Source organism: Dasypus novemcinctus, chromosome 3 (assembly GCF_030445035.2).
Source record: "Dasypus novemcinctus isolate mDasNov1 chromosome 3, mDasNov1.1.hap2, whole genome shotgun sequence".
Taxonomy (NCBI): Eukaryota; Metazoa; Chordata; class Mammalia; order Cingulata; family Dasypodidae; genus Dasypus; species Dasypus novemcinctus.
In genome coordinates, this window is record NC_080675.1 from 13,928,047 (window position 1) to 13,955,520 (window position 27,474).

At 41.0% G+C, this 27,474-nt stretch overlaps 1 protein-coding gene across 8 annotated transcripts in view; it reads right to left on the bottom strand.

Annotated features, from left to right (window-relative positions):
• Positions 1 to 26,507, bottom strand: part of UNC79 (unc-79 homolog, NALCN channel complex subunit) — a 329,268-nt gene extending 302,761 nt beyond the window's left edge. For 4 of the 8 annotated variants that reach the window (XM_058292349.2, XM_058292334.1, XM_071213722.1 and 1 more), the window contains exon 1: positions 25,785 to 26,151. In XM_058292349.2, the coding sequence (XP_058148332.1) occupies positions 25,785 to 25,806 (22 nt within the window). In that variant the 5' untranslated portion in view covers positions 25,807 to 26,151. Of the gene's footprint in view, positions 1 to 25,784 lie in introns of all 8 variants that reach the window. The other 4 variants (XM_058292338.2, XM_071213721.1, XM_058292322.1 and 1 more) reach the window with 4 other exon arrangements.
• Positions 26,508 to 27,474: the final 967 nt, after the last annotated feature.

The following is a 27,474-nucleotide window of genomic DNA, read 5'->3' on the forward strand; positions in this document are numbered from 1 at the left end:
AATAGCAAAAGACATATTGAAAAAGAAAAATTAAATCAGAGGAATCACACTTTAAAACATACTACACTTTAAACATACTACAGGGAAACGGACTTTGGCCCAGTGGTTAGGGCGTCCGTCTACCATATGGGAGGTCGGCGGTTCAAACCCCGGCCTCCTTGACCCGTGTGGAGCTGGCCATGCGCAGTGCTGATGAGCGCAAGGAGTGCCGTGCCACGCAAGGGTGATCCCCGCGTGGGGGAGCCCCACGCAAGGAGTGCGCCCGTGAGGAAAGCCGCCCAGCGCGAAAAAGAAAAGAGCAGCCTGCCCAGGAATGGCGCCGCCCACACTTCCTGTGCCGCTGACGACAACAGAAGCGGACAAAGAAACAAGACGCAGCAAACAGACACCAAGAACAGACAAACGGGGAGGGGGGAAGGAATTAAATAAATAAATTAATCTTTTAAAAAAAATAAATAAATAAATAAACATACTACAAAGCTACAGTGGTCAAAGCTGCATGGTACTGGCACAAGAATAGACATACTAGCCAATGGAACTCAAGAGTTCTGATGTAGATTCTCCCAAGCATAGTCAACTGATATTTGACAAGGCCACAAAGCCCATTCAACTAGGAGAGAATGGCCTCTTCAACAAATGGTGGTTGGAGAACTGGATATTCATATCCAAAAGAATAAGAGGGGAACACCATCTCACACCTTATACAAAAATCAAATCAAGATGGATCAAAAATCTAAATCTAAGAGGCAAGACCATAAAAACCTTGGAAGATAATGTAGGGAAGCCTCTACAGGATCTTGTAGTAGGAAATGGTTCCATGAACTTTACACCCAAACCATGAACAATGAAAGAAAAAATAGATAAATAGTACCTCCTCAGAATTAAAATCTTTTGCACCTCAAAGGAGTTTGTCAAGAAAGTGAAAGGTAGTCTATTCAATGGGAGAAAATATTCGGTAACCATATATCTGATAGGGGCCTAATATCCAGCATATATAAAGAAATCCTACACCTTGAAAATAAAAAAACACGGGAAACGGACTTTGGCCCAGTGGTTAGGGCATCCGTCTACCACATGGGAGGCCCGCGGTTCAAGCCCCGGGCCTCCTTGACCCGTGTGGAGCTGGCCCATGCACAGTGCTAATGCGCGCAAGGAGTGCCGCGCCACGCAGGGGTGTCCCCCGCGTAGGGGAGCCCCACGGGCAAGGAGTGCACCCATAAGGAGAGCCGCCCAGTGCGAAGGAGGGAGCAGCCTGCCCAGGAATGGCGCCGCCCACACTTCCCGTGCCGCTGACAACAACAGAAGCGGACAAAGAAACAAGACGCAGCAAAAAGACACAGAAAACAGACAACCAGGGGAGGGGAGGGGAATTAAATAAATAAATAAATAAATCTTTAAAAAAAAAAGAAAATAAAAAAACAAACAATCCATTTTAAAAATGGGCAAGTGATCTGAATAGACACTTCTCCAAAGAAAAAATACAAATGGCTAAAAAGCACATGAAAAGATGCTCAACATCACTAGCTGTTAGGGAAATGTAACTAAAAACTACAATGAGATATCATCTTACACCCATCAGACAAGCGGCTATTATAAAAACAGGACTACAAGTGTGGGAAAGGATGTGGAGGAATGGGAACCCTCATCCACTGCGAGTGGGAATGTAGAATGGAGCAGCTACTGTAGAGGACAGTTTCACAGTTCCTCGGAAAACTAACTATAAAACTGCCATACAATCCGGCAATTCCACTGATGGGTATATACCCAGAAGAACTGAAAGCAAGGACACAAACAGATATATGCATACCAATGTTCATAGTGGCCTTATTCATTATTGCCAAAACTTGGAATCAACCCAAATACCCTTCAACAGATGAATGGATAAACAAATTGTGGTATATACATACAATGGAATCTTGCTCAGTTGTAAGAAGGAATACAGTATTAACACACAGAATAACATGGATGAATCTTGAGGACCTTATGTTGAGTGAAGCAAGCCAGGCACTGAAGGACAAATATTACATGACCTCACTGATATAAATCAAGCAAATCAAGCAGACTCACAGAGCTAGAGTCTGCAAGATAGGTTTACAGAAAATAGAAAGAGAAGAAAGTTGTCAGCCAGCACCCCTATGGGGAAAATCTATGATAAGGGGTAAGTGTGCAGTTGTACAGTGGAGGGGCAGCATGATAGTGGTATAATGATAATTTTAGGTTAGATGGTGTTGGTTTTTCAGGAGGGGGGGTTGGGGTGGGGAGAGGGGGTTGGACTGTCCATGGAACTGGGCGGAGGGTTGGGAGAGGGAGTAGGTGAAAAGTGGAGATTGGCAGGTACATGGCTGAAACTACAATGTTTGGAAGGCTCTTTTGGCAATATGGCAAGTGAGGGTTGCTGGTATGGTGTGTTGGATGTGGAAGGCATTTGGGACAGGGCGTACCTGGGACAGGCTTCTAGGGAGTAAGTGTTCACCTTGCCATAGTGTTTTATATCAGTGGGTAGAGACCCACATAATGAGCAACAAGGTGGTGGACTCCCATCCTGGGGAGGCCTGCTATGTTCTCAAATAGAGGGGCAGGAGTCTTTCAAGATAACAGGCAATGCCTAAAGAAGGAGGGCAGACCAGTGTGTCAAGACCACAGAGTTGGGGAAACGGACTTGGCCCAGTGGTTAGGGCATCCGTCTACCACATGGGAGGTCCACGGTTCAAACCCAGGGCCTCCTTGACCCGTGTGGAGCTGGCCCATGTGCAGTGCCGATGCGCAAGGAGTGCCCTGCCACGCAGGGGTGTCCCCCGCGTAGGGGAGCCCCACGCACAAGGAGTGCGCCCGGTAAGAAGAGCTGCCCAGCGCGAGGGAGAGTGCAGCCTGCCCAGGAATGGCGCCACCCACACTTCCCGAGCCGCTGACAACAGAAGCGGACAAAGAAACAAGACGCAGCAAATAGACACAGAGAACAGACAACCCGGGGAGGGCGGGAATTAAATAAAAATAAATAAATCTTAAAAAAAAAAAGACCTCAGAGTTGTTGCAAGTAACAGTGAATTTTTCCCTTCAAGGAGTGAAGCCTAGTGGGTGCCGTGGGTCCCCAGGGGAGGCGGAGGGAGGAATAGAATAGGGATGGAACAAGAGGCATTTTGGGGGAGATGGATACAGGCCATGTTGAATTGCATCACAGTTTATAAAAGTGTATGGTTCAAAATGTAAAATATTGTAAACCATTGACCACGTTGGTAGCTATGTTTCAATATTTGTACATCAGTTGGAACAAATGTACCATCCACATATACAATGTTATAAATAGGAGAAGGGAGCAAAGGGGGAGGATGTTGGATATATAGGAGTCCCCTGTACTCGGTACACGCCTTTTCTGTAACCTAAAATTTCTTTGAGGACAAAATGAAAAAAAAAAGTAAAACACTGGGGCAATAAATGGAAGACAGTGCCACTGTACATAGAGGACAACAGATATTATGGTGAAGAAAGGGAAAATGTCAAAAAATCTTAAGGTTTTTTCATTCTTTTTATTGTTCCAAATTTTTTTATTTTATTTCTTATTTTAAAAACTATCATTATTATTCATTTTCTTATTAATCATATTTGGCTATTTTATTGGCTTCACTTTTTAAAAAGTTTTGGATCACTGAAGGGATACAACTGTGGCAGGGGAGGATCATTGGTACAGGGTGTCAGTGATGGGTATACATGGGAGGAACTCACCTGGCCATACATATAAGACAGATGAATGTGTTCCAATGTTCATGGAGCATTGTCACAGCAGGTGGAGATTCACACAATAACCAAAGGAATATCAATTCCCATCCTGGGGAACTCTGCCACATTCTCTAATAGATCAGCAAGAATCCCCCAAGTACAGGGGCAGTGACTAGTGAAGGAAGATGGTCCATTGACAGGCCCTTGATATTAATGACTGCTTATGATCTTTTACCCTTGAAATGGAAACTTAGCCTAGTGTTGTAGGGTGCCTAAGAGTTGCCTCCTGGGAGCCACCTTGTTGCTCAAATGTGGCCTCTCTCTAAGCTGAACTCAGCATATAAATACATTATTTCTTCCCCCCAGCGTGGAACATGACTCCTGGAGATGAGCTTCCCTGGCACCAAGGTATTACTACCAGGAACTAAGTAGTAGTGCAACTAGAAAAAGACCTTGACCAAAAGGGGGGAAAGGTAAAAACAAATGAGTTTATATAGCTAAGAGACGTCAAAATGAGTCAGGAAGTCATTCCAGAAATTATGCTTATGTACATCTCAGTAGGATCTCTTTCACTGCCAAAGTAGATACTCCCACAAATAGCAGGGCACCTAAGGGCTCTGGAGACATTCTGACACTATAGTCAGGGCAGCTAGCTCAGGAGTTTGGTGCCCTGCCAGTGGACCCTACTTTGGAATTTATGTTCCCCAGAGTGACAGAATTGGACTCAGTTGTGGTTTCCCTAAACATGGCTCTTCTGTCCTTCTATTTGAACCTATACTTAGTAATAGAGTTAGTAGGTGTAGATCCAAGAGACTTAAATTTCTGGGCTGTCCATGTGCCATCTGGGCTCTGAATCTCATCAGAGTTGCAACACCCACTCTTCAGTTCATTAGTCTCACCCAGGACAACTAACATGGAGGTGATGATGGCCAACTTCCATACCAAGGAAACAAAAGAGTCTACAACTGCAAGCAAGAGTGTCCCATCCATTGGCCCTATGGGTTCATAGCTCCTTCTCAATTATAGATGGAATGGTCATCACCATCCCAGAATCCTCAGGATTGGAGAATGACTATGGACTAAAGTAGACTTACTGGTATTCTACTATAGACTTATTGTAATTTTAGCAATGGAAGAAATCATATCATTGATCTGGAGGTTCTGAGGGCAGGGAGAAGGGAAAAAGGGCATTTTTGGAACTTGGGAATTGTCCTGAATGACATTGCAAGGAAAGAAACAGGCCATTATAAATCTTGCCATAAGCTACAGAATTGTCTGGAAGAGAGTGTAAATTAAAATGTAAATTTTTATCAACACATAGTGGCAATGCTCCAAAATGTGTTCATCAATCGCAACAAATGTATCTCACTAAGGAAAGATGCTGTCATTGTGGGAAAATGTGGGAGGTGTGGGGAGCCAGGTCTATGGGAATCCCCTATATTTTTTATGTGATAGTTGTATAATCTGAGTATCTTTTTAAATTTTTTTAATAAAAAATATGGCACAAGCAAAGGAATATATCAAAGACGCGGTGAGACCCAGGATTTGAGACAGCTAATCAATGAGTTTCACACAAATCTCCTAAATCAAATCAACAAGTTGAAAGACAATATGGATAACGAGATAAAGGACATCAAGAGCACACTGGGAGGGAAGCGGACTTGGCCCAGTGGTTAGGGCATCCACCTACCACATGGAAGGTCCGCGGTTCAAACCCCGGGCCTCCTTGACCCGTGTGGAGCTGTCCCATGCACAGTGCTGATATGAGCAAGGAGTGCCCTGCCATGCAGGGGTGTCCCCCGTGTAGGGGAGCCCCGCACACAAGGAGTGAGCCCCGTAAAGAGAGCCGAGCGCGAAAGAAAGTGCAGCCTGCCCAGGAATGGTGCTGCCCACACGGAGAGCTGACACAACAAGATGACGCAACAAAAAGAAACACAGATTACTGTGCCACTAACAACAAGAGAAGCGGACATAAGAGGACATAAGAGGACGACGCAGCAAATAGACACAGAGAACAGACAACTGGGGTGGGCGGGGAGGGAGAGAAATAAATAAATAAATAAATCTTTTTTTTAAAAAAAAAAAGCACACTGGGCAAGCACAAAGAAGAATTTGAAAACCTGAATTGAAAAGTAACAGAGCTTATGGGAATGAAAGAAACAACAGGTGAGATAAAAAACACATTAAAGGCATACAGCAGCAGACTCAAAATAATAGAAGAAAGAATAAGGATGCAAAACACAGAGGAGCTAAAATTGAAGAGACAGAAGAACAGAGAGAGAGGAAAGAATGGAAAATTTTGAGCAGGGGCTCAGGGAGTTTAGTGATAGGAGGAAGCACAACAATGTACATGTCGTTCAGGCTCCAAAGAAGAGAGAAGGGAAAGGGGGCAGAATAAGCACTTAAGGAAATAATGGCTGAAAATTGCCCAACTTTTATGAAAGAAATGAATTTACCTGTCCAAGAAGCATAGCATACCCCAATCAGAATAGCTCCAAATAGACCTACTCTAAGAAATATACTACTCAGAATGTCAAGAAAAAGAGAAATGTCTGACAGCAGCAAGGGAGAAGCAAACCATCACATACAAGGGACACCCAGTAAGACTTAGTGTGAATTTCCCATCAGAAACCATGGAGGTAACTAGATAGTGGCATGATATAATTAGGATACTGAAAGAGAAAAATTGCCAAACAAGAGTTCTTTATCCAGCAAAATTGTCCTTCAAATATGAAAATGAGTTTAAAATATTCACAAATAAACAGAAACTAAGAGGGTTTGTAAAAAAGAATCCACCTTTCCTGGAAGCATTAAAGGGAGCCTTAGTGCCCTAAAGAAAAAGACAGGAGAGAGGCTTAGAGATTGTAGAAGGGAAGACTATCAGAAAGGATAACCGAAATAGTAAAAGACATATGAAAATAAGATATGAAAAATGATACCAAAGAATAAAATGGTAGAAGTAAATAATGCATTTACAATAATATCATTGAATGTGAACAGATTAAATTCTCCAATCAAAAGATATAGACTGACAGAATGGATTAAAATTTTTTTTAAAACATGAGCCATCCATATGCTGTTTACAAGAGACTCACCTTAGACCCAGGGATACAAATCAGCTGAAGTGAAATGTTGGAAAAGATACTCCATGCAAACAGTAACCAGAAAAGAGCAGGGATAGCTATACTAATATCAGACAAAACAGGCTTTAAATGCAAAAAAAGTATATGAGATGTAGAAGGTCATTATATATTAATAAAAGGGACAACCGACCAGGAAGAAGTAATAGTCATAAATGTCTATGCACCTAATTAACCAGGGTGCCCCAAATCACATGGGACAAACTCTGGCAAAATTGAAGGGAGTAAACATCTCTACAATAATAGCTGGAGACTTCAACACCCCACTCATATCATTAACTAGAACAACTAGACAGAAGATCAAAAAGGAAACAGAGAACCTGAAAAATCTGATAAACAAGCTACAGATTGTTGCATCCCAAATCAGCAAGTTATACATTCTTCACAATGTTCATGGATCTTTCTCCAGGATAGATAACATGTTGGATCACAAAGTGGTCTCAATAAATATAAAATGACAGGAATTATACAAAGCACCTTCTCATATCATAATGGAATGAAAGAGGAAATCAATAATGGGTGGGAAAGGGGGAAATTCACAAACGTGTGGAGGCTAAACAACCACTCCTAACCAATCAGTGGGTCAAAGAAGAAATTTTGAGAGAAATTAGTAAATATCTCAAGAAGAATGAAAATTAGAAAACAACTTATCAAAACTTATGGACACAGCAAAGGCAGTGCTGAGAAGAAAATTTATAGTTGTTAACCCCTATGTTTAAAAAGAAGAAAGAGCTAAAATCAAAGACATAACGAACACCTGGAGGAGACAGAAAAAGAACTGCAAACCAATCCCATAACAAGCACAAGGAAAGAAATTTTTAAAATTAGAGCAGAAATAAAGGAAATGAGGAACAGAAAGACAATAGAGAAAATCAGCAAAACCAAAAGCTGTTTCTTTGAGAAGGTCAATAAAATTGACAAATCCCTAGCTAGACTAACAAAAACAGAGAGAGAAGATGCAAATAAATAATATCAGAAATGAAAGAGGTGATGTTACAACTGACCCTGCAGAAATAAAAAGGATCATGTAATCTAAAGCTTCTTTAAAAATAAAAACAAGGGACTTCCGGCAAGATGGTGGCTGAGTGAGCTTGCCTTGCCGTCTCTCCTGGGAAGAGGCAGCTGGGCACCGCTGGAGGTTCTCCGGGACCAGGCTTTTTCAGGATTTTTTCAGGGCAGGAAGTGTCTGGACATCGATTTGGTGGGAAGGTAACGGAAAGGACTGATCTATAAGATATAAATTGGGACTTTTCAGGAGGGGGAGGCAAGATGGCGGCTGAGTGAACTTCCCGGTTACTAGCTCCTGGGGGGAATTGGCTGGGAGGCGTCGGAGACTCTTTGGGACCGGCTGTTTCGGGATTTTTCCTGGTCCGGAGGTGTCTGGACATCGATTTGGAGGGAAGGTAACAGAGAGGATCCATCTGTGAAATATACACGGAGATCTCAGCTACGTGTGGAGGACTCCCTCCTTGGGTAGGCAGAGCCGAGGCAGCTAGCACCGCGCGGAGCCCCGGCGGGCGGCGGCCAGGGTAGCCGAGTCCGGCCGAGCCCGCCTGAGCCGCGGCGGGCGGGGGGGCGGGGCCCAGCTGAGCTCGGACGAGCGCGCCACGCCGGGCGGCGAGCAGGAGAGCTGGGCCGCGCTGCGCCCCGCCGGGCAGCGGGCGGGAAAGCCGAGCCCAGCCGAGCCCAGCCGAGCCGCGGCGGGCGGCAGGCGGGGGACCGGAGCCCAGCTGAGCCCAGCCGAGCCTGGAGGCGGGGTTTCTGTTCTTTGGTTTTTTTTTTGTTTTTCTTTTTTATTTTTTGTTGTTGTTGTTCTTTTTTTTTCTTTTTTTTCAATCCTCTCTTTCTTGTCCCCAATATTCTTCTTATACTATTTTACCTTAACAATACAATAGGTCCTACAGGAAATACCTCACATTTGCTGGGTTTCCTCACCCTCCACTGCCTCATTTCTCTGTGAATAGATTTAACCTATCTACACTATCCCCTTTCCCCTACAACTTGATATCCTCCACCATCTGCTATCTCTCCTATATTCCATCTCCCTTTCTTTGATCCACAAAGTGTCTAACTCTTAATTTCTAATACCTTTGTTTAGTTTTCCATCTGGTATTCGTCCCTGAAACTATTACCTTTCTTTTCTCTTTCCCTCTCTCACGAAAACAATAGCCTCTTAGTACGTACCACATTCCTCCCATATTCAGTCGTCTACCTCATTATAGGTACTTTCCTACTACTATAACTCTACACAATTTACATGATCTAACCTCCATCCTCCCAGAACTCATATTGATGCTTTGTAAACATATATCACCAATACTACTTCACACTTTTTCCTTCCTTACACAATTGACTTTCCCCAGCACTAATACTTTCCTTTAAAGTGAGCTTAACTAGCAATAAGAAATTGGAATAAGAAGAACAAAGTGACAAAGAGAAGATATAACACTTACGCAAAAACAACAGCTAATTAATTTCCAAGACTAGACAAAGAAGCTAAGGAACTGATTAAACCCGTCAAGAAAAAATGTTGACAAGACAGCAACAAAAATCTACAAACCAAACCAGTAATCAGGAAAACATGGCTGAATCCAATCAACAAACTGAAAATCAGGAAGGGGGGCAGGACTTCGCACAAGCAATGAAAGATCTCAGAACATTTATCACCGACAAATTTGATGAAGTAATGAAAGAGGTTAACAGCGTGAAGACAACACTTGGAGGGGAAATTGCAGACATGCACAAAAAAATAACAGATATGATGGAAATGAACACCACAATTCAAGAAATCAAAAATACACTTGCAGCAAATATCAGCAGACTAGAAGAGGCAGAGCAGAGAATTAGTGATGTGGAAGACAGTGCATTGGAAATCAAACAGATAGTAGAAGTGGTCAATAAAAAGGTAGAAAAAATCCAGATAGGACTTAGGGACCTGAATGATAACGCAAAACACTCAAACATACGTATTATAGGCATTCCAGAAGGAGAAGAGAAGGGAAAGGGGTCAGAAGGAGTGTTGCACGAAATAATGAATGAAAACTTCCCAAATCTACTGAAAGAGACAGATGTACATATCCAAGAAGCACAGCGCACTCCACTGGTCATAAACCCCAACAGGCCCACCCCAAGACATATACTTGTCAAATTATCCAATGCTCAAGACAAAGAAAAAATTCTAAAAGCAGCAAGAGAAAAGAAAACCATCACATACAAGGGAAACTCCATAAGATTAAGTGCTGATTTCTCATCTGAAACGATGGAGGCAAGAAGGCAGTGGTATGATATAGTCAAGGTACTAAAGGAAAAAAATTTCCAACCAAGAATACTCTATCCAGCTAAACTAGCATTCAAAAATGATAGAGAGTTCAAAATATTCACAGATAAACAGAAACTGAAAGAGTATATCAACAAGAAACCTCCCCTTCAAGAAATTCTTAAGGGAATTCTGCAGGAAGAAAGGAAAAAACAGGACAGTCAGAGATGGAGGAGAGTGTAAAAGCAACAAGAAAGACAAAAATAGAAGGGGAAAATAAAATAATACAAACAAAATATAACAAACACAAATCCAACCAAAATATGGCTACCATAAATAACTCTCTAAACGTAATAACACTGAATGTCAACGGATTAAACTCACCTATCAAAAGATTCAGACTGGGACACTGGATAAGGAAATACGACCCATCTATATGCTGCCTACAAGAGACACATCTTAGACCCAGAGACTCATGGAGGTTGAAAGTGAATGGCTGCAAAACAATCATACAAGCAAACAACAACCAAAAAAAGGCAGGAGTAGCTATATTAATATCAGACAAAATAGACTTTAAATGCGAAACAATTGTGAGAGACAAAGAAGGATACTATATTTTAGTGAAAGGGACAATTTGTCAAGAAGATCGAACAATCATAAATATTTATGCTCCTAACAAGGGCGCCTCTAAATATGTGAGGCAAACGCTGGAAAAACTAAGTGAAAGAATAGATGCATCTACAATTATAGTGGGGGATTTTAATACACCACTATCAACTCTGGACAGAACATCTCAAAAGAGAATCACTAAAGAAACAAAACATCTGAACAGTATATTAGAAGAGCTGGATCTAATAGACATATATAGATCATTACACCCAAACACAGCAGGATATGCATTTTTCTCAAGCGCACATGGAACATTCTCCAAGATTGACCATATGCTAGGCCACAAAGAAAGGCTTAATGAATTCAGAAAGATCGAAATCATACAAAACAATATCTCTGACCACAGTGGAGTCAAGCTGGAAATTTGCAAGGGACAGAGACCCAGACTTCACACGACAATTTGGAAATTAAACAGCACACTCTTAGAAAAACAGTGGGTCAAAGAGGAAATCTCAAAAGAAATCAATGACTACCTTGAAACAAATGATAATGATAACACAACATACCAAAATTTATGGGATGCAGCAAAAGCGGTACTGAGAGGGAAATTTATAGCCATAAATTCATATATCAAAAAAGAAGAAAGAGCAGAAATTGAAGAATTAACTGCACATTTGAAGGAATTAGAAAAACAACAACAAAGTAACCCAACAGGAAGAAGAAGGAAGGAAATAACAAAGATAAGAGCAGAACTAAATGAAATAGAAAATAAGAAAGCACTTGAAAAAATAAACAAGACCAAGAGCTGGTTTTTTGAGAAGATCAACAAAATTGACAAACCTTTAGCGAGACTAACAAAGAAAAAAAGAGAAAAGATGCAAATACACAAAATAAGAAATGAGAAAGGTGATATCACCACTGACCCCACAGAAATAAAGACTATCATAAGAGGATACTTTGAAAAACTATATTCCAACAAAAATGACAATTTAGAGGAAATGGACAAATTCCTAGAAATACATAAGCAGCCCATACTGACGAAAGAAGAAATTGATGATCTTAACAAACCAATCACAAGCAAAGAGATAGAATCAGTCATTAAAAAACTCCCAACTAAGAAGAGCCCAGGGCCAGACGGCTTCACAGGTGAATTCTACAAAACATTCCGGAAAGAACTAACACCAATCCTGTTGAAACTATTCCAAAAAATCGAAACAGAAGGAACACTGCCTAATTCCTTCTATGATGCCAACATTACCCTAGTACCAAAGCCAAACAAAGACACCACAAGAAAGGAAAATTACAGACCAATTTCTCTAATGAACCTAGACGCAAAAATACTTAACAAAATACTTGCTAATCGTATTCAACAACACATTAAACGAATTATACACCATGAGCAAGTGGGATTTATTCCAGGTATGCAAGGATGGTTCAACATAAGAAAATCAATCAATGTAATACACCATATAAACAGATTGAGAGAAAAAAACCACATGATTATATCTATAGATGCAGAAAAGGCATTTGACAAAATACAGCACCCCTTCCTGATAAAAACACTCCAAAAGATCGGAATACAAGGAAACTTTTTGAACATGATAAAGAGTATATATGAAAAACCTAAAGCCAACATTGTTTACAATGGCGAAATCCTGAAATCCTTCCCTCTAAAATCAGGAACAAGACAAGGATGCCCATTGTCTCCGCTCCTATTTAACATTGTCTTGGAAGTACTGGCTCGAGCACTGAGACAAGAACCAGATATAAAAGGCATTCAAATTGGAAGGGAAGAAGTCAAAATTTCATTATTTGCAGATGACATGATCCTATATATAGAAAACCCTGAGAGATCTACAACAAAGCTCCTAGAACTCATAAATGAGTTTAGCAAAGTCGCAGGTTATAAGATCAATGCGCAAAAATCAGTAGCATTTCTATACACCAATAATGAGCAAGATCAGGAGGAAATCAAGAAACAAATACCATTCACAATAGTAAATAAAAAAATCAAATACTTAGGAATAAATTTAACTAAAGAGGTAAAAAACTTATACATCGAGAACTATACAAGATTGTTCAAGGAAATCAAAGAAGACCTAAATAAATGGAAGAATATTCCCTGTTCATGGATAGGAAGACTGAATATTATTAAGATGTCTATCCTACCAAAAATGATCTACACATTCAATGCAATCCCAATAAAAATCAACACAGCCTTCTTTAAGGAACTAGAAAAACTAACTATGAAATTTATTTGGAATAAAAAGAGGCCCCGAATAGCCAAAGACATATTGAAAAAGAAAAACGAAATAGGAGGAATCACACTTCCTGACTTCAAAACATACTACAAAGCTACAGTAGTGAAAACAGCATGGTACTGGCATAAGGAGAGACACAGAGACCGATGGAATCGAATTGAAAGTTCAGATATAGAACCTCATGTATATAGCCATATAATATTCGATAAAGCCACCAAACCCTCTCAACTGGGAGAGAATGGCCTATTCAACAAATGGTGCCTGGAGAACTGGACAGCCATATGTAGAAGAATGAAAGAGGATTACCATCTCACACCTTATACAAAGATCAACTCAATATGGATCAAAGACCTAAATATAAGAGCCAAGACCATAAAGACCTTAGAAAGCAGTGTAGGGAAACATCTACAGGACCTTGTAATAGGAAATGGCTTCATGAATATCACACCAAAAGCACGAGCAGCAAAAGAACAAATAGATAAATGGGACTACCTCAAAATTAAAGCCTTCTGCACCTCAAAGGAGTTTGTCAAGAAAGTAAAAAGGGAACCCACACAATGGGAGAAAATATTTGGCAACCATATATCTGATAAGAGACTTATAACTTGCATATATAAAGAACTCATAGATCTTGAAAACAAAAAGATAAACAACCCATTTAAAAAATGGGAAAAAGATTTAAACAGACACTTCTCCAAAGAAGAAATACAAATGGCTAAAAAGCACATGAAAAAATGCTCCAAATCCCTAGCTATCAGGGAAATGCAAATCAAAACTACAATGAGATACCATCTTACTCCCATAAGATTGGCAGCCATGAAAAAAACAGTAGAATACAAATGCTGGAGAGGATGTGAAGAAAGGGGAACACTCATCCATTGCTGGTGGGAATGCAGAAGGATCCAACCATTCTGGAGGACAGTTTGGCAGTTTCTCAAAAAATTATCCATAGATTTGCCATATGACCCAGCAATACCACTGCTGGGTATATACCCATCAGATCTGAAAACAAGGACACAAACCGATATATGTACACCAATGTTCATAGCAGCATTGTTCACCATCGCCAAAAGTTGGAATCAATCCAAAAGTCCATCAACAGATGAGTGGATCAATAAAATGTGGTATATACACACAATGGAATACTACTCAGCTGTAAGAACCAATACACTACAATCGCACGTGATAACATGGATGAACCTTGAGAATCTTATGTTGAGTGAAGCAACCCAGGCATTGAAGGACAAATACTATATGACCTCAATGATATGAAATAAGTTAACTGCCTCAGAGAGCTAGAGTCTGGAAAAGTGGCTTACTGGAAATCGGGGGGTGGAGGAAGGATGTGAGTTAATGTCTGTAGGGGTGGAATCTGTGATGAGCTGGGGGTAAGTATGAGCACAAAGAAGGGGCAAAATGGGGGCAAGGGGTTACCTTCGGGTGGGGTTTTCTGGGTTTGAGGGGGGCTGGGGATGGGAAGAGGGGTAATATGGTCCAAGAAATAGGTGGGAGGGAGGGGCAACATACAAACATGGGAGAGTGCCAGAAGTTCATTGAGAACTAAATGTTGAGTAAAACGTATCAAAGTATAAGTAGAAGGGTTACCTGGTTAGGACGCTCAGGGGGTATGATCTGATGCGGGAGGACTCCGGAGGGAATAGCTGAAGGCTCATTTCGCCAAGGTGGGTTCTACCATTGGGTGGGGTGGACCCATATCCTGGGGAAGACTAATGCCGTCGAATAGAGAGAACTGTATCTCTCGTGAGAAAGGACGGCTCCCAGGGCATTAGATTGGCAGGCGTTGTGGGCCCTAAGGGGAGGGGAAAATGGACGTGCAATGGATGGAACAAAGGTAAATAAGGGGGCAAAAGAGGAGTTATGTGAGAGTACACGAGGATGAATATATAACAGCTAATATTACACCAAAAACATATAGGGGACGACAGACTAATAATGAAAACCATAAGACAAAACATAGGATAACTAAAAAATTTAGAAAACTGTACAACCTAAAGTATGGACCACATAGTAAGCACAAATGTTACCTTGTTTGAAAACTATAGTTTCGGAATCTGTACATCAGTTTCAGGAAATATGATATGAATAAGTTAAAAGATTATTGCTGTGGAAGGGAAAAGGTTTTATGGTGGATCTGGGGAAATACTGTATATTGTATATATGAATTTTGGTGATCTAAGACTCTTCTGAAGCTGACATTATGTTGGGATTCACTTTACGGGAAGTTTTGGATCACAGAGTGGTTCAACAATGGCAGCGGAGGAATACTGATATGGGGTGTTATTGACAGGATATATATGGTTGACAGGGAGTTATACAGGGCATATGCCCAGGGTATATGGTAATGTCCATATATACTCATAGTGGAAACAATTAAAAACAACAGCTGGGGGGTTACTGGGCTCCTGGCTGGGGGGTCACTGTTGTGGGCCCTGGGAGAGCAGCGGCAATCCTCCAGGTGCAACGGCAAGAACCAGGAAGGAAGGAGGGCCCAACAGTGGGCTCTTGATACTAATGGCTACACTTTTGAGCCTATGCACCTGCAATAAGAACAAGGCCTAGAGTAGCATTGTGCCTGGGGGTTTCCTCCTGACAGCCTTCATGTTACTCAAATGTGGCCACTCTCACAGCCAAACTCAGTGTGTAGATGTGATGCATTCCCCCCAGCGTGGGACACGACACCCGGGGATGAGCCTCCCTGGCACCGAGGGATCACTACCACATACCAGCTGAAGAAGCAACTAGAAAATGACCTTGAATTAAAGATTCAATGCGGAACAGCAGAATATACCTGTCTACATATAATAACATGACTTCGGGAAGCGGTTTGACCTAATGTAAGGGGGAAAAGGAAAGGAGAAATGAGATTATAAGGCTGTGAGTCTCTAAAAAAGAGTCTGGAGGTTGTCAGAAGGAATACCCCTATGTACAACTGAACAGAGTCTAAGAGACAGATAAGGTAGATACAACCCCAGGTATTGGTTCTTTTGAGGGATAAAGAGACCCACGGGTTCTATGGTCATGGCAGAAGGGGTTCACTGCTATGACAGATGGCCCTTCTTTGGAGCTGGTGTTTCTGCATGATGGAAATGGACTCAGAGGGGATCTCTTTTCACAAGACTTGCATGCTACTTTATTGGAATTGTAGTTGGTGCTGGGTTTAAGATATATGTAGGGGATTTGAATCTCTGGACTGATAATATGACACCCAGGCCCAGAGCCTCAACAGACTTCAGCTCCTACACTTTGACTTATTGGACTTACTCCACTCAGCTAACATGGAGTTGAAGAAGGTCAACCACCACAACATGGAGCCTAGAGTGTCTACAACTAGAAGCGGGAAGAGTGCATCCAGTACCCATGTGGAATCTAAGCCCTCACTTGACATAGGTGTGCAATGGACACAACCAATCCAATGTCCACAGAGAAAATGTGGAATGGGTGTGGGAACAGTAGCCATGGGGGCTGCTGGGTGTGGGGAATGGGAGGAAGAGATGAGATGTGGAGGCGTTTTCGGGACGTGGAGTTGTCCTGGATAGTGCTTCACGGACAATTACGGGACACTGTAGATCCCCCCAGGGCCCACTGGATGGAACGTGAGAGAGTCTGGGCTATGATGTGGACCATTGACTATGGGGTGCAGTGATGCTCAGAGATGAACTTACCAGGTGCAATGGATGTATCACGATGATGGGAGAGAGTGTTGCTGTGGGGGGAGTGGGGGGCGGGGGCGGTGGGGTTGAATGGGACCTCATATATTTTTTTTAATGTAATTAAAAATAATAATAATAAATAAATATTTTAAAAAATAAATAAAAAATAAAAATAAAAACAATAATAATTTTTAAAAGAATCACAAGAAGATATTATGAGAAACTGTATACCAACAAACTAGACAACCTAGATGAAATGGACAATATCCTGGAAACACAAAAAATCTACATGGACTCTACAAAAAATACAAGAATTCACCAAACTAATTATATTTTAAAAGATTGAATCAGTTATCAAAAATCTCCCAACAGGGAAGCAGATGTGGCTCAAGTGACTGGACTCCTGTCTACCATATGGGAGGTCCAGGGTTCAATTCCTGGGGCCTCCTGGTGAGGGCAAGTTGGCCCAAGGAGAGAGCTGGCCCATGCCGAGTACTGGCCCACACAGCAAGCTGGTCTGAGAGGAGTGCTGGACCACACAGGAGTGCTGGCCTGCACAGGAGGGTTGGCTCACGTGAAAAGCTGGCACAGCGAGATGATACAACAAAAAGAGACACAGAGGAGAGACAATAAGAAACAGAGCAGACCAGAGAGCTGAGGAGCACATACATCTCAGAAAACTATGATTCCTTTAAGGACCCAACTATATTCTCCAATAGTGCCAGATACAGTGTCTGACACATTGTAGACACTCAATAAAAATTTGTTAAATAAATGAATGGACACAATGTAATATAGATTGTACAGTACTAAGATACAATGGATTTGTAGTTGATGACAATCATAATTAAAATGTACTGGCTCAACATAAACTTGAACCAAGTTATTTAATGGCATATCAAGGGACTTTTATGTTTCTTTTCTCCTCATCAGCATTTTCATTTTGTATAGTTATATAGGAACAGATATCATTTTGGTAGTTGACACAAAACTAATGGAGGAAAGGCTTATCTGTTGGCTGATAAAATAAGATTAATAAGATAAAATTTAATAGAGTTAAACAAAGCCCTATACCTGTCAACTGCACAGATAGTGGATGAAGAAAAACAAGCATTATGACTATTCCTACGGAAAACATCTGGCAATTTTGGTGGACCAGCGTATTTTACAAAGAACTAAAGAAATCTTTACAATTTGAAATATAAGTCCTATATTCTGCACGAGTGAGGATACCTATGAGGGACTGAGTCCTTTTATAAGTACCACATTTTAAGGAAGACATTGAGAACCTGGAATGCATTTAAAAACAGAGATGTGAAAAGGAAAGGAAAGAGTCAGGAAATAAAGCATGATAGCTAACATTTTGAGTAATTCCTCAACACATATGATATGTGTTCTAACATCTAAAAGAATGCCATGCATGGTCTTTGTATTTTATATAGGTCTCTCAGGCAGCCACATGAGGATAGACAGGATGGAAGCAAAAACGTAGGCAGGGAAACCAATCTAAAGACTGTTAAGGGAAGAGGATGTTACTCAAGTGATTGGGCTCCTGTCTGCCATATGGGAGGTCCAGAGTTCAGTTCCCAGGGCCTCCTGGTGAGGGCAGGCTGGCCTGCTCAGCAAACTGCCCCAAGCAGGGAGTTGGCCCACAGGGAGTGCTGGCCCAAGCAGAGAACTGGTGCTGCAAGATGATGCAACAAAAAGAGGTACAGAGGAAAGACAATAAGAGATGCAGCAGACCAGGGAGCTGGCGCAAGAGATTGAGCACCTCTCTCCCACTCCAGAAGGTCCCAGGATTAGTTCCCAGGGCCACCTAAATAGAAGGCAAGCAGACATAGAAGAACACACAGTGAATTAACGCAAAGAGTAGACAATGACAGGGGGGCTGGGTGATAAATAAATAAATCTTTAAAAAGAAAAAGACCATTAAAAAAAAAAAGACTGTTATAGGGAGAGTAGATGTGGCTCAAGTGGTTGAGCTCCTGCCTCCCACATGGGAGGACCCAGGTTGGTTCCCAGTGCCTCCTGAAAAAAAAACAAAAACAAACAGCAAGCAAAACAAATGAGAAAACCAATTCAGGAAAGCTAATGTGGCTCAGTGGTTAAGCACCAGCTTCCACACATAAAGTCCCGGGTTCAATCCCCAACCCCTGGTACCTCAAAAAAAAAAAAAAACACTGTTAGAACAGAGAGATAACATATCCCCTGATTAGGATGTTTATGGTAAGAATAAAGAGAAATGAGGTTTCTGAGGACTATTGAAGAGATGAAACAGGGTACTAATATAATACACATGTCTCTCAAAGTTATCAAAAGAATGAAATACATATGTGAAGATGAATAGCAAATAGTAGTTACAAAACAATAAATATATAAATGCTCCTTCCTGGACAGTTTGAAGAGAAGATTCAAATTCATATAATTCTGATATGCTAAATTGGTTATATGATCATGAGTTATAATATATTCCCACTTCTTAAAACAAATATGTACATGTAAGCAATTATATCTATGAGTATGTGATATAAATATACACATTTACTACAGTTTTACTCTAGTGGGAGACCAAGATTCTGAGACCAATGAAAATGAAAGATAACATGAAATGCTAAACACACTTCCAATATTAATCCCCAATAAAAAGTTAAATGAGACTCACATAATAAACTATATGCATTGGTCTTGAAAGCAACAAAAGGAGAGACAAACCAGACAGTAATAAAACCTATGGATTGAAGGAAGCTAAAAATTCTAAATGAAATGCTTGAGCTGTCCACATTACAGAAAGCTAGTTTACTGAAAGAATTTATTTTTGCTTAATGAACTTTTTGATGCAATAAACATTTTATTTATAAGCTAATACATGTGTTAATTTATGCAAATATACCCATATCTGTTCTGGGAAGAAATAAATGTTTGCACACTTCCAATATAACAAAACTACAAAATGAAAGTCCCATTTATTGATTGAGTAATTAATACATAAAACTTGAAGAGACGTATTGTCAAAGGATCCAAGTTAAACTACTGACTGAGAAGTCCCAGATATATTGTCACTTTATCTTCAGAAAAACAGTGGACTGGGTGCTAAGAGTGCTTACCAATTAGGAATCATAATTATTTATTCTAAATATAGTAATAAAAAATATAACCAATCAAAAAGAGCCAAAATCACAATGAATGTTTGGAAAAAGCATGACTTTTATATAAATACTACAAAATTTGATTTAGCAAATATATTTTAAGTACTTTTGACAGTGGTATTTTTATTTACCTGTAAATCTATTTGAAAAACATGCATTCTATACAATGTTCTACAATTTTACAGAACGCAGAACTTCACATTAACAAAAATGTAAAATCTTCAAATTAATGATATCTAAAAACTTGATTATCCAATCCTTTGTAAAAGACATTTCACTAGCCCTTGATCATTTTACTTATTCAATTAACATGTTTTGTGCAAACATTGTACACTAGACAACAGGTTGCCTGCTAGAAACACAGAAATGAACACAACATAGTCCACACACAAAGTAAATGGGAGGACAACTAACAAGAAAATGAATTATTGAGTACAGTGTGAGCACACAAGTGGGCACACAGAGAAAGTGTGGCAATCAGGCAGGGCTTCCAAGTTAAATATTGAACAATACGTAGACATTAAGCAGGCAAAAAAGAGCATCAAAGAGGGAATGAAAGCATTTCAGGCAGAAAGAATATAATGTATTAGAGAAACTGGAAAAAATAGTTCACTGTAACTAGATCAAAGAGGTATAGCAGGGATTGATTTGGATGAGCTAGAACCAACAGGGCTTGATGATTTGTTGATGAGTAACAGTGGACGAGAAAAAGTCAAGAAACACTGCCAATTTTTTTACTTGGGTAAATGATTAGCTTGTGGTGCATCTAAAATGGGTAATATAAAAAGAAGTACAAGTTTGGCAGAAAAGACAATGAGTTTGGAGTTGAGATACCTGTAGAGGCCTGGATAGAGATAAAGGGCTATAGTCCAAGAGGCATGTTTGGATGAGAAAAGTGTATTCAGAAGTCATCAGCATAGAAGAGATAACTGATACTATGAAAATGAATGAGATCAAGATTCAGTGGGATCAGGAAGAAAATGAGGACAGAATCCCAGGGAAACCCAATTTTTAAAGGGCGGGAAGAACTGACAGTTTTAAGAAAATAATCTTTTTTAGAACAGCCAAAACAGAAAGAATAAAAGCAAGTTCTTTGTGTCATGGAAGCCAAAGGAGGCAAGTTTAATGAGGACTGTGCAGCTGATACCAAATGATGGGGAGAAATTACCCATGTGCTCTTCTTCTACCACAGATATGGTTCCTAGCTATACTCTAATTTTCACGTATTTAAATAAAACTAGAGTTTCCTCTATAAGAATTATCAATGTGTGCAAAGATTTTTAAATGACCACAGGTTGCAATGCCATTCAAAGGGAGAAGTACTTTTCTATTTCAGTAATATTACTGTATAAAATGCATAAAATAAAGAAAACTTTTATTGATTTCTTCAAGCATAGCCCTTAAATATGCATGGGAGAGAGAAAAGTTCAGCTTCAAAGTGTAATACTAATTACCTCTACCCTTAAAAGTGTTTGTTTCCAATGTAATAAAAAAGATTCTTCGTTACTGGGATAAAGATGTTGAGTAAGGTGAATGCATGAATAATACTATACATTCACATTTATATAATTAGCTATTTTGAGCTTATATCCAAATTAGCATAACCTGCTAATGAACCATTTCTAGTTTGACAAGCATGTTGAAGTTTCTTGTGATTTATGTTTACCAGCTGCTACAATGATATAACACAAAAGGTGACAGGTAGGCAGTTCATGACTTAGAAATGTTCTGTGTAGGTAGTTAGCCAGTGCATTGATAGACACGTCAGGTCAAGGAGTTGCCATGCATGGATCTCTTCTGTGACAGTTTGAAGTTCTTCTATGAATCCCAAAAAGGAAAAGATTATGTTTTTTAACTAACCCATTCTGTGGGTGTGGGGCCTTTCTGACTGGGCCTCCTCAGAGGTGTGACCCATGTTGGGTTTCTGCTCCCTTGCTGGGCCTCACATAAACAGAGACACAGAGGAAGAGATACACAGAGATACAAGAGATACACAGCAGTTCAAGGCTGAAGAGACTAGCCATATGCCTGACAGCCCACAGCTGGACTAGAGAAGAAAGCAGAGCAGCCGAGACTAAGAGAGGCCCTGAAAGAGACAAGCCCTATACCTGGTTGCACACAGCTGAGCCGTGGAAGACGGAAGATTCTGGAGGGGAAGGCAGGGACCTCGGCAGAGATGGGAGACCATCTTCACCATGTGGCAGGACACCGGGCTCACCAGTAGTTGACTTTGCTTAGGAACCATCTGTGATGGCACTTTGACTTAGACATTTCACGGCCTCAGAACTGTAAGCGTTTACCCTAAATAAAATACCCATTATAAAAGTCAACCAATTTCTGGTACTTTGCATCGGCAGCCCTGTAGCAAACTAATACACTTTCCCATCCAAACTGGGTCAGACTGACTGCTGTAGAGGATGCCTGGGAATAAGGTAAGAAGAATTTAAAAAATAGTCCAATAGCCCATGTCCCATTTAAATAATATCGTGGCTACTTTTTTTTCTGCTACACTCTAGGAAACTAGACCAAAATTTATACTTATCCTCATTTTGGCAGCAAGAACAGGTTTTATACTTAATGATGGCAATAATAATAATAGCTAGCATATATTAACTCCTCATTATATGCCAGGATTCTTGCTAATCACTTCTCCAGATGACATAATTTAATCTTCAGAATGATTATTACTATCCCCATCTTATAGATGATGCAACTGAGGTTAAGAAAACTTTAGTTAACTTGTTTAAGGTCACAGAGCTTGCAAGGGACAGAGCCAGGATTCAAACCTAAGCATGATTCTAGAACCCCAAGTCTTCTGAGCTCATCAAAAGCAGAGCTTCTTTTAAAAGAGCACACCCGAAGCACTCCAGATTGGTCTATTGTAACTCTAGGAAGACAGAGAAAGCTTGGGGGGAAAGTTAGACTTCTTTAGAATCCCAAATTAAAGAACAATAAATTCTAGTTTTTACTATTCCAGATTCTACAGCAGCTACATAAACATTTTCACTAGGAACTCTGTAAGAAAAAGAAGCATTTGAAGGGTAAAAGAAATTTAACTCTTGTGCAGTCACCTGAGAAATTGCCAGGAGGCTTTTGCCTTCTGTTGTAATGTTCTGCACCTAGCACAGAAAACAGATTAAATATATAAAAACAGACTGCATCTTTGCTAAAACTAGCCTTTTATCACTTATTTTATAAAGGAAAATGCCATTACACAAAATTAAAACCATTATGCCTATCTCTGTGATACAGTATATTTCAGAGGTAAATCACGTAATCTGTTTGAATTGAAATGCAGGTGCTTCCTCTTGCTGGTTCAACCTAACTATGTCCACTTCCTGTACCAGAGAAACTCATACCTACAGGAAGAGGCCCCAGTAAGAAGTGTAATAGAAATGATGTTTTGGCATTATATTAAGCTTAATCTTTCCTTTGGTCCTAAAACTGTTACTGTTCATAGTCCTGAATGCAAAAGAAAAATAACCCCTTGTATTCTCTTCTCTTCTGGTAAGTCTTCATACACAGTGTGTCTCCCTTCCCTTTCTCCTTCCATATTCTTGCAGAGTCCAGTAAAAAACTACTACAGATCTGCAGCTTATCTTTAATAAAAAGTGTTCATCCTTTGTGAACATCAACTATGCAGCCTCTAATATTTTTGCTCCATTTTCAGGTACATAATGTGCACTTGATTATCACCCCACTCATGTTAGTGCACTTAAGAAAGAAATAAAACAGATTCTTAACTTCCCTTCACTCTAAATGAAGATACCTAAAAACACCCAAAGCATCCTTATCCTTTTCACAACCTACTCCCATTTACCTTTTGCCCTCCAAAAACCTTAGGACTAAACAAAAACAGCTACTACTACTATTCCTTACTTTACAGATAGAAACTCTGAGGTACAAAACTAGTAAGTTAACTGCCCATTGTCTCATAGTTAATCAGAAAGGCATGCAAAACTCAGATCCACATTCTCTAGATCCAAATATGGTGTTCTTTACATCCTCTACAGATGGAAAAAAAAAATCTGTTTTACCAACAAGTCTAAAATAGGTACTGAAGCCCACTACTTGAAGTACACAACGAAGAACATATGTAGATTTTATTCATCCTGCCATTAATTTCCAGGGCAAAGACAAGACAAAGCATTCAGAGCATCTCAAAAACAACGAGGAAGAGAAATCACAAGAAATTTGCTGGCTTTAACCTGAAATTACTTATGTAATATGTAACTATAAAGTCAAATGGCAGGAGGTGGGGTATTTTAACAATGATACTATAATAAAACCTTCAAGGATGTGATATCCTCAAGTGGAAGGTTCTACACTGATTCCAACTATGTTGCCATATCTTAAAGCAGAATGTATCCTTTTTTTTTTCTTAAAGCCTTTGTAGAAGAAAATTTTATCTTTGAGATTAGATTTAACTTTCAGAAACAGGCAAAAAACTACAAAAGAACTTGCTAAATATTTAGAAGGAATGGAGTATTAAGTGGGAAGCCTGGAGAAATAATTGTCAATATCATAGTCATCATTTATTGAGTACTTGCTATGTACTAGGCTCATCTTTTATATGTATTCCCCCATTTATAATCATAACAACCCCATCAGTATTTACTCCAAGTTTACAGATGAGGAGAATAAAGTTCAGAGAGGTCAATTATCATGCCCAAGGTCAAAGAGTTAGTGAGAGAACTACACTCCAAAATATAACACAAAGAGATACAATCACAGGATGATAGGTGGGCAAAAATAATCTCTAATGTACCAACAACCTGGGAATTCTCTGAGCCTACAGTTCATTCAGAACTACCTAGTAAATAAATGACATACTGCATTTTATCAGATACAAGATATTGCCCAAAAATAATAAGAATATTTTTTGTGTGTCTCATCAAATGGCTTTAATAGCCATTTCAAAGAATTACCAAGACTTTTAAGTAGTGACAGCATTATCAGCATAAGTATACTGCTTTGAGGAAAAAAGGAGCCATTTAGATGAATAAGTTCTAGTGCATTTGTTAAAAATTCAAACATATGTGCTTAATAAAGTCTCTTTTATTTACAGTCAGAAGTTTAAGTTCCTGAATCCCTCAAGTCCACTAGTGAAAAGATTTCACATTAATCAACCTTCCAAGCACATATGGAAGGCCTACATATGCGCACTGCAATTAGAGAGGCCATAGGGACTGTGTTAGAAACTTCCTCTGTCCTCAAGGAGTCAGCAGGTTGTTTCCAACCAGGCACACAGTTAAACGTTACTGGGACAACTAACATCCCCCTAAACGTTATAGTTTGTATGAACTGCCGTAAAAATGAAACCTGCTCTTTGGAAAAAATTATTGGATCATTTTCCCAGAGCCCCTCTCACTTTCTTGCAGGCACTGGCTCTTCCTTCGACCTAAGGTGGTGTCTGGCTTTAGCATTAGTGTTGGCATTAGTGAGTTAATTTTCCTCATAATGAATCCAGAATTCTTCCTGGCTCCACGCTCCCTCCCCCTTGCCTCCCTTGCCTCTTCAACCCGAAGTAGAAACTGCAGACTCAAACTCCCCTATGGCTCCAGCACCAAGAACTGGGCATGCTCAGAAGGCCAGGCAGGCTTTGGTCGCAACTGACAGTTCCCCGCCCCTGATTTGCCGCTGCCCCCCTTCCCCCATTCCAACAAGAGATACTGAAATGTTTTTCTGAGAGATACGAGGCCTCTTTTTCCCAATAATGATCCCGTTTTAATTGCATTAGTCTTGCGAACCTCACCACAGCCGGAGGAAGCCCGCATTATGTTTCAGCACCAGGGACAGCGCCGCGTTGCCAGCAACGCCCGCCCTCCCCCACCACCTCTTCCACCCCGCACCCCCAGCCCGCCCCAGCCTCAGCCCCCACCCCCGCACCAGCACAATGCCAAGGTCTCCCAGCAGCCGCAAACGCCGCAACTGCGATAGCTCCCAGCCGGAGGCCGGGCCGGAATGCCGCGCCGGCTGCTACTTACACTGCTCCGCTTTGGTGGACATGGTGCTGTCCAGATGGAAAGGCTTTGCCCCAAAATCTGTGTCGTGTGAGCTCCCTCGCTCCGCCAGCGATGTTGCGAGGAAAAGAGCGCATACCCCCCACCCCCCACCCCCTCGCTTTCCCCCTCCCTTAGGCCCGTGTCGCTACCATTCGGACAAAACGCACATCAAATTGCAGAATTCGGTCCCGGAAGGTTAGGAAATCGCCCCCGGAGAAATGGGTGGGATTTAATAGGCGGCCAAAGGCTTCCTGTCCGTCCCCTCCTGGAGCTGCCCGCGTGGATGTGGGCGGGGAGACCGAAAGGAGAGAGCCAGCTGCGGCTCCTGGTGAAATGGGAAAATGGGCTCGACCGGGGGAGGAGTATTTCCATTCATAAGGCGCTCGGAGGGGACGGGTGTTTCCCAGAGAAAAGCCTCTTAAAGTGCCGGAGTCCCCGACCATTTGGATCTCCCATTGGCGTTCTCCGGGCCTGTAAATCCTGCTCCAGGAGCAGCCCCCAGTGCCTCAACGGGGTGGCCGGAGAGAAGCACAGGTGCGTCCCACGCTGGGTCTCAGCCTCCGAGAGGAAGGAGCGGGAGGAGGGTCCGGGGCGGGTGGAGAGCGCCGAGGCCGGAGGGCGACGAGGGTGCCCCCGAGGACCGCGACGGAGGACCTGCAGAAGGAGCCCTGCGCAGGGCTCCCCGGCGAGCCGCGCTCGGTGCCCTCTGCCTCCCGCTTCCGATGGGCTCTCCTGCTGATGATTAGGGGAGGGAGGGCCCACGGCCAGGGGGCTCTGGTTAGACTTTAGAAGTTGGGGCTAGGGAAAGGCGGAGATTTCCACGGATGATGAAGCCGAAAGGGCCAGAGAATGAGAGTGAAAGACAGGAGAGAGGAGGGACTGAGGCGTTTCCTTGACACCACCCAGGCTGGAAACGGGCACAGTATTGACCCAAGTCAATAGAGAAGGAAGGCAACAGAAAAGGAAACTATGCATATTTATGGGAGATGTTTATGGAATCAATTACTTAGTGGAGAGACATTCTGAGCCTGGGCATGGGATAAGAAAAAAAGATACAACACTCAGGTCTACACTCATTCACTCCAATCTTAATCTCCCCAAGCCCCAGGTTCTTTATCTGTAAAATCGGAATGATAAACCTACCCTGTAAGAGTTACTGGGTGGATCAAATCGTTATAATGAATGTGAAAGTCCTTTTAAAATTACAGTAAAATTGCCAACCATTAAGACTGTTTTTAATTCAAATAATTTTAAAAGTTTGTAAAAGCTGAGGAGCAATGATAAAGCAGATTGATTTAGCAAGGCTATATAGATTTATGATGTCACTATGATACAAAGCAGCCAACTTTCATGGTATTTGTGAAAATGTTTATAAAGGGTTAAAAAGTGATTTGGATGTCTGTGTGACTGGATTCTGTCACGTGGCTGATTGGCAGGCTGGTCTGGCTGAGCAGGCTGGTCATCATGTATCATAGTTCATTCTCAAAACCACATCTTGAAGAGAAATCCCATTCTTTAGTCACAGGTACCCAAAGACAAGTGATTAAGGGATGAATGATGCTGAAGAGTTAATTTTTAATAAAAACAAGTTGGAATTATTTCAAAGAAAATAGGAAAATGATGAAAATTCCTGAGAAGATGACAAACATTTTGTGTAATTAAAAGAAAGTTC